The 13,456-nt window shown below is 43.8% G+C and overlaps 1 protein-coding gene across 6 annotated transcripts; it reads right to left on the bottom strand.

Annotated features, from left to right (window-relative positions):
* Positions 1–302: 302 nt before the first annotated feature.
* LOC109457133 (uncharacterized) lies at positions 303–11,422 on the bottom strand. Of its 6 annotated transcripts, none has more exons than XR_016019262.1 (4): positions 11,345–11,422; positions 4,574–4,790; positions 2,483–2,567; positions 303–1,753 (listed from the first exon to the last, which is right to left on the bottom strand). XR_016019262.1 is itself a non-coding variant. In XM_088793021.1 (2 exons), exons 1-2 carry the CDS (start codon positions 11,065–11,067, stop codon positions 4,721–4,723), a joined length of 726 nt encoding a protein of 241 aa, XP_088649147.1. In that variant the 5' UTR covers positions 11,068–11,334; the 3' UTR covers positions 303–4,720. The 6 variants fall into 6 exon arrangements, 1 of the variants encoding a protein (XP_088649147.1); XR_016019259.1 differs by lacking the exon at positions 11,345–11,422 and adding an exon at positions 10,412–11,334 and having other exon boundaries at positions 303–1,756; XR_016019260.1 differs by lacking the exon at positions 11,345–11,422 and adding an exon at positions 10,412–11,334.
* Between the last annotated feature and the right edge of the window lie 2,034 nt (positions 11,423–13,456).

The following is a 13,456-nucleotide window of genomic DNA, read 5'->3' as shown; positions in this document are numbered from 1 at the left end:
AAAGGAAACCTGGAAAGTAAATTAAAAAGCAAATTCAAAGCACAGATTGAATTTGGGAGCATTGTCCCTCTTACCCCTCCTCTTATTCCAGTTGCAGAATTTTCAAGTCAGTTCCATTGATTTCCAGAACGAGGCAGGCATTAGAAGGATTTTGTGAAAAGGTCATTCTGTGCAAACAGGACCTTCTTAAGGAATGTCCGTGTGAAGGTTTAATTGTGGATTGTGGTTCTGCATATGTGCTGCATACATTACTTTCACAGTGTTATTGGTGTGCTCAAAAAAGAGACTGAGGTGAGAGTCACTAAAAAGTTTAAAGCATTAATTTTATTTCATATGCAACATGAAATTTGAAACGGGAGTGACAATGGCTTTAAACTTAATATAAGCCAAAACACAAAGTCATGGAAATCATAATTGACATTTCCATTTTAAGAATGAAACATGATTCCGTATTAATAACAAGGCAACATGAGTAAAACCTATGAAGGTTCCTATAATTATGCATTGTTGTCAACACAACTTTAATGATTTCCTGCTAATTCAAATAGTCTTCTAGTCAAAGAACAGCTTACTACGTGGCCCCTTGGCCAAAGTTAGGGTAAAAGACAACACCAACTACAATAACTCTTCGGGTAGGGTCTGGCTGCTAGAACAGAATATCATAGACTGGGTAGCTTAAACAACAAGCATTTATTTGTCACAGTTCTGAAGCCTAGGAAGTCCAAGATTAAGGTGCTGGCAGATCCAGCGTCGGGTGAAAACGCTCTTCCTGGTTTGCAGATGGTGGTTTTCTCGTTGCGTCCTCACATGGTGGAGAATGAACTCTTCCATCTCTTCTTGTAAGGGCACTAATCCCACCCATGGGGCTCCACCCTCATGATTGAATTACCTCCCAAAGGCCCCATCTCCTAACACCATCACATTGGGGGTAAGGATTTCAGGATATGAGGCGGGGTGGGGGAGGGCACAAACATTCAGTCCATAGCAGGTAGATGAGCACATTTAGCATATTGCTCCCCTCCCCGCCCACCCCAGCACAATACGAACATTTTAACACAAGATCTTTTACAACAATAAGAACAAACTCTTGCTTCTTCTCTCTTAGACTACTGTCTCCATTCTAGAAATCTAAAATGGAGACTGTCTCACTAAAACAGCTGCTAAAGGCCAATTTCCACTTCTTTTCATTTTTCTTCTATACTTACCATGGAATAAAACTATCAAAATGTATGAAAATAACATTGTGCTCTGGATTTTCTATTCTACAGTTTCAGAGAATCATCTGAGGAGAGGAGTATTTTATTGATCATCAATGTCTGCCTCCAGGAAGTACTGTGTATGAATGCTTTTAATTAGACCTATTTATAAAGAGTTTCAGAGAGGACAATTCCACCATTTTTCTTATGAACTCAATTTGGATACAATCACTTTGTCAGGAAACTCTTCTTTATGCTTCGATTAAATCCCTTATCAAATCCCTTATATGCAACAGATTAAGAAATATAAATATACAGACTGAATCTTTGCATGTGAAAACTTGACTCTTAGAGTATCTTAAATATGGGAAAATAACTTGATTTCATTTATTTCCAAAAACTTGTGTTGTGATTTTCATAATATAAAACTCACTGATGAATGTTTCCGGCCAGGTCCTACAGGTTGCAACCCCTTGATGAGATCTTCATGGTTTGGGGCTTGGTTTGCAGTTTCAAAAGCTTTAGGAGTGGTCTGGCGCCAAGGAACTATTTCATGCCTGCTGAAATCACAGGAAACTGATTTAAATAGGTGACTATATGGTGCGATATGAAGGGTAGGAAGTTGATTGAGAAGGAGGGAAGACAGATATGTGCCTTTTCTGCTGGGCTGTTCTTGTTTAGACATCAATGTATCTGCAAACTGAATTCTAATAATATTTTATTTATTCAGAATATATCTAGACATGGGAAGTAAGTAAAAGGAGTCTGTAGTGAAAAATAGATGTTCCCAATTTTATCCAGTGGAGTTCTCTTTTGAGCGGAGAAGCATCTACAATCAGTCACACTGATAGAAATAAGAAGAGATAGCTGACATCTTAAAGAAATATAGAGAAAGCAGACATGTGGACTCAAAAGTCTATTTTGTGGAGGAAGATGGTTTATTAGGGTTCTCTAGAGAAAAGAACCGATATGCATACAGTTGACCCTTGAATAACACAGGTTTGAAATGCATGGGTGCACTTATGTGTGGATGTTTTCCAATAAATATACAGTTGGCTCTCTGTACCTCCATATCTCCAGATTTTGCATCTATGGATTCAACCAACCACACATGAGAAACAGTATTTTCGATCCAAGGGGTTGGGAATACATGGATAGAAGTTGGCAGATGGTCAACTTAAGTTATACATGGATTTTTGATTTCATCCCTAGCCCCCATGTTGTTCAAAGGTCAACTGTGTTTATATACATATGATGTATGTATTTACTATAAGGCATTGGCTCACATGATTATGAAGCACTGCTATATTCTGTCGGCGAGCTGGAGGCCCAGGAACACCAGTGGTGTAGTTTCAGTAAGAGTCCAAAGCCCTGAGAACCAGAACAACAGATGGCATCAAGCAGAGAGGGAGTTCTATCTTTCTCCCCTTTTTTCACGTCCTGGACAGATTGGATCTTGCCCATACACATTGGGGAGGGCAATCGGCTACTCAGTCTACAGGTTCAAATACTAATCTCATCCAGAAACATCCTCACAGACTCACCCAGAAATAATGTTTAGCCAAATATCAGGGTACCCCACGGTCTAGTCAAGTTGACACATAAAACCATGTTTCCCCAAAAATAAGACCTCGCCGACCATCAGCTCTAATGCCTCTTTTGGAGCAAAAATTAATATAAGACCCAGTCTTATTATACTATAAGACCGGGTATAATGTAATATAATAAATATAATTAATATATAATACCAGTTCTTATTTTACTATAAGACCGGGTATAATATAATATAATGTAATGTAATGTAATGTAATGTAATGTAATGTAATGTAATGTAATGTAATGTAATGTAATGTAATATAATATAGTACCGGCTCATATATTAATTTTTGCTCCAAAAGACGCATTAGAACTGATTGTCCGGGTGTCTTATTTTTGGGGAAACACGGAATTAACTATCCCGGAGGGTAAATTCTATATACTCCCAGTAACCACTAGGGGCATGTCAACATTAAGGAATAAGGAAATGCTTACTATTGTCTCATTTAATCTTCATAAATAGAGCTAAGAGGTAGGTATTAACTTATCCCTATTTTCAGATAAGGTAACTGAGGTTTCTAAGTTAAAAATAAAACTTCGCAAATTCACTGAAATAGCAATAGACCCATGATACAAATCCAGCTCAGTCTGATCTTAAATCTCACCACATTTTTACTCCTTCTGTGTTCTCTATTTTACCGTTAAATATCAATATTTATTCTAGAGGTTTTGATTTCTGAAGATTAGGTTAAAGAATGTACAACATACTATATATTAGCATTTTTCTTAATTATTCTGGTCAAATACGGATGGTTTTAGTACATTAATTTAAAGGCTGGTTTTTGAGAATGAATTAAAAAAAAAAAAAAAGGAAGTGGAGAGCATCCATCTCTTTAAACTTCAGCCAAGCCAGGTATTGCATACGAGGGATGCTATATGGCTACTCAACACCCATGACCACTGGCTTCATCCTGTCTCCTAGTTCCAAATTTTGTTTCTACTTTCACCTCGCCTTTCAGATGCAATGGTATAAACTTGGTATCTCTTAATAAAGACTTTGGTACCTCTTTCTGTCCAAGGCAACTCCTGGCCCAAGCTGGCCCTACACAGAGAAATCTGTGACATCTAGCACCGGAGAGAATAAAGATAAGTGATCCTGTGCAATAAGGACACACTTGCAGTTACGGAAATTCTCTGATTTGCTAAATATAATGACTCTCTCCTTTGATTAATGCCAGAGACATGCTATCAATTCTCCAAAGCTTTTTAATGCATATTGTTATGCCAAGTACTGTAAACTAGTTCCAAGATTATAGCTTCTCTCACATATTGCATTTTATTATCTCATTATTTTTTTATATGAGTTGCACATACAGGATGGTAACTTACTTACTTAAAACTTTCATAATTCACAATGTAGGGTGTATATTCTTCAGAGAGCTACTATAGATAATTAATCTCACTTTGTTTTCTTTCTTTCCTTCTTTCCTACCATCAATTATTTAGGTTTCATTTTAAAAATAGCACCCGAGGTCCTGGTCTCTTAGATTTGCAGAATGGGGCAGGCTGGGTTGGGGTTGTTTTACTAAGGCATCAGTGGCCCTCTGTACAACTAGCACATTCGCAAAATTATAAATATTGCTATATGTTTCATTAGTAACCATAGCTTCCTGGGTAAAACAGCGAACATGCCCAATTGCAAAAGTAGGGAATTCTGTTGGAATTATAGCCAGCATTTGCATTGTTAAGCACTGTTTTTGGATTCTTACAAGCAAAATAAAACAAACCTCCTCAATTTTGCTTGCAGCAATTGACATAAAACATGAACTCAAGTAACTTACCTCCAGGCTCACCTTCTGCAGAACCAGTAGATGGTCACTCCGTAGAACACTCTGGTTACTTATTGAAATCGAGAATCTTTTCTGCTCCATCACGGAATGCAGTACCAGATCCAAGGTCAGAGCTGGACTTCATCTTGGGGGTGGAGGTTAAGTAATGCAAAGCATCCACAGAATGGCCAGAGGCCAAGGAGAGGCTTGTGACTCCAGAACATGCCAGCTGAAGGTGAGATTAAGTTTTAAAAGGACCATTAACATGTACTCATTGTTAGAAGTGGGGAAACCAAAAGGACAAGTGTAAAGGACTTGCTGAACAAAGAGCCCATCTTGGAAAGAAAGACCATGAAAGGGAAAAAGAAAAAGGACACTTTTGAATCTTTTTCTGAAAGTGTTGTAACTTTTTGCTAAAATGCTAGAATTTAAATGGCTGAACTTTGATTTGAATGACATTTTAAAAAAAAAGAACCTATGCAAAGAAAATGTCTGGAAGAGTATATGCCAACATAGTAATGATGGTTGGTCCCTGAGAGGTGATGTTACAGCAACTTTTTCTCCTTTATACATTTCTGTATTGCCTACCCCCCCCCTCCTCCCACAATGAGCACACACACTGCTTTTACAATTAAGGGGGGTAAAACAGTGAACTATTTTTGTTTCAAATAAAGACATTTTAAGGTTGGTTTTATTCTGTAAAATAAATTTTTGCATAGCTAAATTAGCAGGGCAAAGTACCATTGGAGAAGCAGAATCTGTGTGATGAAGAAAATATAGACTAATGAAAAACAAATGAACACAAAAGCTTGGGTTTTGCAACAGCAGCAGAATTTATAGAATGACAGCACCTCTAGAATTAGGGAACCCACAATTTCCTGCGTGTGTCTGTTTCTGCCAACTTTTGGTTGTCTGTGGTTTTCTTAAAATATCTTTGGAAGGGACTCCCAAGAATCATCAAATCAGTTCAACATCCTTTCAGTTATAATCTAACAAAGGCTTCCAGAATTTCTACAAGAGCTTCCCTTCATGTACATGTTCCAATGATCTATCCAACACTTTTGACTTTCACCCAAGATGACACGAAGAGTTACTGAACTTCTAAAACATGAGGGACGTTTCTCGCACTAAGGAAGAAGGAAAAGCTACTTCATGTAGTTTTCTTCCTCAGTAAGGTAGTTGTTAGTCTCCACTTCATACAGGAGGCCCAACTGAAGCTCAGAAAGTGAGTTGCCCGAGGTCTTACAACTAGTTGTTGGCCAGACTAGGATTTGAACTTGGATCTTATGACTTGGTGCCCAGTGTTATTTTTATATGACACTGAGGCTGCCTCTGGAAAAGGGAAAAGATGTGGCTGTCGGTCCTGGTTTCCCTGCAGCCCCTGAGGAGGCAGGGTACGTAAAATATTCAATACATGGATGGTTGGCTTTCAATAGCTCGAATTCTGTGACTGGCTTTATGTCTGTGCCACCCTGTAAGTGAAAGGGAGGTTCACGGTCGCGTTGCTTTTAAACACTGAACTTCTTGTTTCCTTGTATTCTTGCTTTTCTACTCCTTATAATTTTGTTATGAACTGAGTGAAGGAGTTGTATTTATAAATGTTATAGTAACCAAAAATAATTCTGTATTAATAAGTGAAAAGAAACTGAGAAGGTAAAAATTAAGAAATTTTTAAGGAGAGGCATAATAAAATGTTAAAATTTTCCAAGAATAGACTACTGGGTCTTTGTAGATATAGAAATTTAAAAATACATGGGTGGCTCTACTAATTTTTTCTCAGTTGAATGTAAACTCAAGCATAGTCTACTCAATTCTGTGCTGCCCGGGGCTCTCCAGTGATAGGTAATCCATAGCTGCCATTGAGAGCATGGCCCATTTTTTCTTGTCAGTAATTTCCTTCCTCTCCCAAATCTAGAATTCAGAATACAGCAATAGAATAGATTTTACTTTATACATCATGTGATAATCTAAGTGATTACTACCAGGGAATGTGAATATGAAAATGTGCATGTAGACATTGGCCACTAATAATGTTCCACTGAATGGTGTGTTTATTTAACAAACAGCTTCATTAAGTCGTATTGGTAATTCAAATGGAAGTTTGTTGTACCTGGTCAAGTGATAAATTAGTCTTATGTTCCTGTTTTTGTTTCCAAGAACAGTGATAGCTAGATTTTAGGCTCCTTCAAGGCAGAGATAGATTGTGTTTTATCCTTTAGTGGTAATAACCACGGTGCGAGGAACAGAAGTGATTATGAAGTAGGTACTCAATAAATAAGTTGTTCGGTTTACTGATTTGCTTATGCATCTTCTTTAGATTAAAAATAGAAGCGAGGACATTAGTAAATCTACCAATTCATTTCCATTTAGCCATAAATGTCAATGTGTAAAGGATCGATGTGAAACACGGGTCCTTAACCTGCGCTTCTGAGGAGGTTCCCTTAACTCCCTCAAACTATATTCAAAAATTGTTTGTACGTTCATATGTTCATTTTCCTGAGGAGATGATCCATAGCTTTCTTCAGCTTTTAGGAAACCCGTAAGTCCATAAACTATGAAGAACCATTGGTATCTAATATAAACCCCTGCATCTGAAATGTCAGCACTGATAACTAAGAAAACCTGCCTACTTTTGCTTGGGAGAAATTATAACTTTTTTTCTCTCATGTTTGATTTTCCTAAAGATGCGTGATGTCCAGTCAGAATTGTTACCCTAAATAATGTCTGGAATAAAGCAATGCACAAAAGCATGACTACGCACAGGATGACGACACTTCTTGCTCCTGTGCTATGCTCTGTACTGAGCTGGCACTCTGTGTTTGGGCACAGGTCAAGGTGCTTTTCATCATTTAAAACTCTAATAGGCGAAGTGATCTGTGACCTAATTATGGGGGAAATTACCTGTGTCCTGATGCATGCTCACAACCACTAAACCCACAGCAGCACTTCAGCTAACGGTCCTTGCCTTCTCACTTCAAAGAATTTGGGGCAATCTGCTCCCATCCTGAGAAGCTGATGTTGGAATTCATGGTACCTCTCACAGCCTAAATCTACCAGTCTTCAGAGGTAGAAGGCTTTTGTTCTTTTTATTTAGACCGACAGGGTAGAGTAGTTAGCTGTGGTCAAATCAGTTTAAAGTGTTTCTCCACACACTCCGCCCTTTTCCAATCCTGTGTTTTTAAGGAAGTTAATGTTTGACTAGTTTTTTGCATTGCTGCAGATTGAAAAAATCAGTTATGTTAAGGAACATTCCCTTTTTAGGAAGAAAGATAGGACTTTTATAATTATGCTATTGAGTCTCAACCCAACTGATAGCAACATATGAAAGTGAATCTCTTAGTAGTACCTTTTATTATTATTTAGTATTTAAGTAGCATGAGGAATTATGGTTTATAGCATTTTAATCCTAGCTGCTCCTTCAAACTTTTATCTTTAAGTGGGTCAGAAATACGATGTATCTTAGGTTGTTATTCTTTCTATTTATCTTTTAAATTAACATATATTAAGATTCTTACTTTGCAAATGTTGGCTTCTTATGAATGTATTTATTTTTACAAAGAAAAGACTGCTCCCTTGGGTGGTCGTCAGAGAGGGGATGGCTTTGCTATGTTCTTCCATCCGTCCCACCAAGTAAGAGAAGCATGTGGGACACTGTTGAAACTCTAAAGGGAACTTTCTAAGGAAAACAAAGCTTTAAAATGATTTTGGAAGATTATGATTCATACCCATTTTAAAGATTGGCTGTCGAGTTCATTTTGGGTACCAAGAGTTTTTCTGCTCCTCCTGTACATTCTAGAGCTTCCTTTCAAGTAAAAAATGTAAATATCTAAGCTTTCAACATAACAAAAAAGCACATGAATTCCATATCACACAAAATAAATGGCTTCTAAGAAGATTGTAAATTGAGTGACAGAAGGGAAGTCATTTAAAGGGACCCCCACTACAGAACACAGGGCAGCACCCAAATAAACCCATGTTTAATTTTCACTTTGTTTCCGTTCTACTTCAAAGCTGTGATATCAGGAGTGGAGAGAGAAGCAGCTCACTGAAGAGCCCAAGTTCAAAGGGATTGGAATTTAGCATGGAATGCAAAAGTGAGGACTTTTGCTTCTAAGAGGATGGTTGAAACCTGCCAAGGTTGAAGAATGTGGGCTTGGTGCTACAGCAGAATTAGGTGTCTGGCGTGACCCTGAGTGTATTGGCAATGGCTATGAAGCAACGCTCTTTACCAGAGAAAAGCTTGTACCTGACAAGCTTTTAGAAAGGGGCATTTCTCTTAACACTGTTTTCCTGTCTTTCTGCTCTAGAAGGGACATTATAAACTGCTAATGAATGGCGACATTCCTGTTTGGAGAGGGACTGAAGTAAAGCACACTTCAGCCTCCTCAGACCTAGGGTACCCGTGGGCTTCCCCGCAGAGCGCGCTCTGCTTGCACCCTTTGGAAAGGTTGCACAATGGGTCAGTATTCTCTGCTGGCTTTCTTTGCACTGGAGCTCTGGCCACCAGAGGGGAAAACAGCCACACACAGGGAAATCGCATAAGTTAAAATCAAGCAAGCCTGGTGGTTAGTAATGACTTTCCCAGGATCCAAGTCTTTGCCTCCAGGATATGTGGACCTAGAAAACAATGTCATTCATTCAACATTTATAGAGAACACACAAAATACACGGTACTGTGCTCAGTACCAGAGAGCATGCAAGAGGATGCAAACCACGATCTGTGCCAGGGGGTTTCTGACAGGAAGGCTATTTCAAGTACCTTAGGGCCCCTCAAGAAATTCTTGGATGAATAAAATTGCACTCAAAATTAAAAATAAACATGGAGAAGGATACTGCGAGGACAATATGTATTTAAGGAGGGAGGGCATGTAAACGTGCTTGAAATTATTATTGCTAAGCTATACAATGTAGCTTGGATGAATGGGAGTAGGTTTAAGGGGCCAAGGCTCCTAGCCGGCCTCGCTGGACCCTTCTCGGCGGAGCCTCACTTCAAGAGGCACCGATCTGATGCCTACACAGCTGAATCCGAACAAAGGAGGCCGGCACTTTTACCTGGGAAGTGGATAACTTGCAGGGAAAGTGGCCTCCGGAGGGGGAAGAAATGCAACATTCCACTTGGAGTGAGAAGCGCCCCACGCCCCGCGAGCGCGCAAGCCGACCGCACCCTCCCCAGCCCTCCCCCTCGCTCCCCCGCCCCGTATCCTCCACCCAGGCCAGGCGGTGGGCCGCGCGGGGCCCGGTTCCACCGCCCACTCCACGCCCGCAGCCCCTGCACGCTCCAGCTCCAGCCAGAAATCGGGCACGTGCGCCCGGGTCCTCGGCTCGGCCCCACAGCGGCCCGAGCGCCCCCAAGGTTGCAGTGGTGACCGTGGGGTCCCGATTTCTGTTCCCCCACGCCCAGTCAAGAAGTCCGGACAGCGGTGGCGGGAGCGAGCGGCTCGGCCCCTCCCTACAGGGGGCAGCGCGACAGTGGGCTGCGGGCGCCGCCTCTGCTGCATCCGTGGCTGCGCGCTCCGCTCGGCTCAGCCCCGCTCGGATCCGGAGCCCGCGCGCGCCGCCTTCCCTTCCTCCTCCGCGGCCGCCCGGCGGGCAGCTCCCCGAGGCGAGACGCGCGTTCGATCCTCCTTCCCAGGGTTGACGGATTTCCGGGGGCGAAGAATTTCGCCTCGGTCCCTACGAGCATCTCGGCCTCGCTCCCCCTCCTCTCGCGACGCCCCCACCCCGTGGGCGCGCGCGCGCACACTCACACACACTCCCACTCGCAGGCGCGCGTGCGCACGCCCGCGCGCCCCGAGCCGCGGAGTCTCCAGCGCCCCTCGGCAGAGCCCACTCTCGGGCGCCGCTACTCACACAGGCTTCCAGCCGCCACGGGGCGTCCTCCGTCTGCGGCAGCGGCGGCGGAGGCGGCGGAGGGAACGGCAGCTGCAGCCCGGCCCCGTCTCGCAGCTCCGTGCCCGGGACGGAGTCCGGGAGAAGCGGAGAAGGAGGACGCCGCGCCGCGCCCGGCGCCCGGCTCCAAGGGGCAGGCTGCCTCCACTCCCGGTTCCGCGGCCCCAGGTAAGCAGCTCCGGGGCCCGCAGCATCCCCGGGGCGTCCGGGATTGAAGCCTGGGTTCCCGGGTCCCGCCCCCGCCACGGCACCGGGACGGAGGCTCCGGGGGGAGTGGGCTGGGGGGGAGGGGAACGGAGCCAGAGGTGAGGCTGGTACGGTGGGTGCTCGGAAGCACGGGGCTTCGGCGCAGCGCCCCCGCGCCCTCCCTGCCCTCCCCCAGTTCCAGCCCTGTCACTTTCGCGAGCCCGGGGTGCCCGGAGCCTCAGACAGCTCTCCCTCCGCCGCCGCCAGCCCGTGTTGGCTCGGGGCTCCGCGCCCGCCGCGCGCCGCCTACCTCCCCTGCACCTTGGACAGCGCACCCCGCCGCCCCCGGCACCGCACCCGGGATCGCGTCCCGCTCCCGCAGCCCTCCTGCTGCGCCCTTCTTTCCAGGTTGTCATCCTCCCGCCCTGCATCCCTCGTCCTCCCTGCCTCGGCGGACTCCGCTGGGGTGCGGGCCGGAAACTTTCCCCCCTGCCTCGTCCGCGCTCAGTACTATTGTTGTTATTTGTGACCGTCCCCTTAACGCGGGGAACTCAGACACCTTGGACGGGTCGTCCTCGGTGTGAGCACGTCCTGCCGGCCGAGCACGAGGCACGAGCGGCACTGGGCAGCTGGACTCGAAGGCCGCCGGGGTGCAGAGCCCGCACCCCGGGAACTGGACTCCCGCCGCCTCTAGTACTCCCCACCTACCCGGACTCGACACGTGCGCGCCTCCCACGGACGCGGCCCCTCCCGGACCACCCATGTCCTCCCCCTGCACGGCCACAGCCACCCCATAGGTTGGACACCCGGGGCTCGCGGGTCCTGATTGGCTGAAGGCGTAACCCCGCCTCCTTTCGGAGGGGGGTGGTTCTGGCGTGTTGTGGTTGTCATCCCGTGGCGCTCACATGGGGGAAGTGGGGTCTACAGGTAGCGCAGCCCGGCTTGTGGGATCCCCGCGTCCTATTGTGTACAGCTGCTCAACCACCCTCCTTCCTTCAAACTCGCTCCTGCTTTTCTCCTTTTCCTGTCTCTTTCTCAACATTTTAGTGGTAAAATATTAGTGATAAAATATTAAAAAACAACAACACAAAAAAACTGTAGCCCTACTTTTGTTAATACTGTATTTGTTCGGAGGTATCGATTTTTAAAGCAGATCTAGAAGAACGAGGAAACGAGTGCATACGGGGAGGTTCGTGGCAAACTGGGCTGCAGATTTGAGTCCAGTAGTTTGGAGAAAGTAATGGGTGCCTCAGGGATCTGAAGAAGGGTGGGAAAAGCGGGAAGGAAATTGTTTCGTGGAGGAGAGACGCAGGTGAGCGAGCTCGGGAGGCTGAGGGAGAAGGAGGTGGGTCATTTGTGGGGTGAGAGGTGAGGGAGAAACCCAGACCGGAGCTCCGAGAGGTGGGTGCCTTCTGCGGGAGAGGATTCTGTCTGGGAAAGTGGTGACATCGGGCTAGTATTGAGTTCATTATTCACACGTTTTGTTTTTGTTTTGCTAGCGTTACCCCTTAGATAGGAGACTTTGTAGTAATGATGTCAAACCGTGAAGTGGATGTCGCCTATTCAGTTTCTTGTAATACATAGATTGGCAAGTGGTAACGAATTTCGAAAAAGTGAATTTCGGAGGCTCCTCTAGAGGGATGCACTACACAGTTAAGTTAGAGCGCTTTTGAAACAGTGTGAAGAGAGATGGGTGAACGTTGCCTCAAATCCAAAGATTGTTCTGGCATTATTTAGGACCTTGGCAAAAAATGTATAGATGATACTGATTTCTGTTTGTTTTGAAGCATGATCGCCTCTAGCATTTTCAAGCTTTAATTCCTTCCGGCTGTTTTGACGTTGTGTCTTCCGGTCTGAGAATATTGTAATTCTTATCTGTAGAAACCCTGTTGCAAAACAAACAGCAAGTGATGCAAGTTAATGTTGACAACTTTGTATTGAGTGCACTGTGTGTTATATTATTTGTAAGCTAGTGAAATACGCAAAAGTAACATAGCGTGACTGTTACTCCCCAGAGACCCATATCAAAACAAAGTGGGGAGTCACGTGAGGCTATTTCAGGGAGAACAATTCAGTTATTTTAAAACTGATTCTTGGGTGTAAACAGCAACCAAATTTTCCCATTTGAATTATTATCTTTGTGCACAGTTGTAGCACATGATATTAAATAAAGTAGCATATTAAATACGTTATATGATTCCAAAGTAGATAGTAAAGGCCTTCCATTTAATATTATTTTTATATAAGTAGGCAGAATTGCTTTTCTGACTCGAGAACTTTGCATTCAAGGAACAGAATTTGATACTTCCGGCAAACTAGAAGTTTTTGCTATTGTTGAGAAAATAATTCTTACTATGTTTTCATATCTCTAGGTCGTGCCTTGACTTGCCTTGTTGAGGGATTTGGATTCTAGATTTTGGCCTCTCGAATTTAATGGGTTTGGAGGTAGATAGGAGAAGAATGTACATAGTCACACACACACATATAGGAAAAATGTATATCAACACAGCTGTATATTTATATGCATAGTTTGGGGAATACATTCAGTTTATTTGTACATGTATTGTCATCCTTAGAATTTTTTTCTCATTCATGTCCAGAGGTGGCCCTGTTTTAAACTGTAGAAAGCATTATCACCAGTAGAATTGGCCAATAGATCATGGAAACAGACAATAGTATTTTGTTGCTTGGCAACCTCCTACTGTGAATGAAAAACAAAGCAGTGACAGCTGCTTCCACATCCTGATACTGATATTGTAGCTCAAGCATTGCAACCCTCCAAATGAGACAAATCTAAGTTTTGTTTGCGTAAGGTGAAGC

This window comes from Rhinolophus sinicus, chromosome 16 (assembly GCF_057876585.1).
Source record: "Rhinolophus sinicus isolate RSI-liver-muscle chromosome 16, RSI-T2T, whole genome shotgun sequence".
Lineage (NCBI taxonomy): Eukaryota > Metazoa > Chordata > Mammalia > Chiroptera > Rhinolophidae > Rhinolophus > Rhinolophus sinicus.
This window is presented reverse-complemented; position numbering and strand designations above follow the sequence as displayed.

Excerpts from the sequence above, each read along its gene's own strand:
- LOC109457133 (XM_088793021.1), bottom strand. The coding sequence starts at position 11,067 with ATGCAGGGCGGGAGGATGACAACCTGGAAAGAAGGGCGCAGCAGGAGG. Across the intron at positions 4,791-10,411 it reads CGTGGCGGCTGGAAGCCTGT|CTGGCATGTTCTGGAGTCAC; the intron begins GTGAGTAGCGGC and ends TCTCACCTTCAG.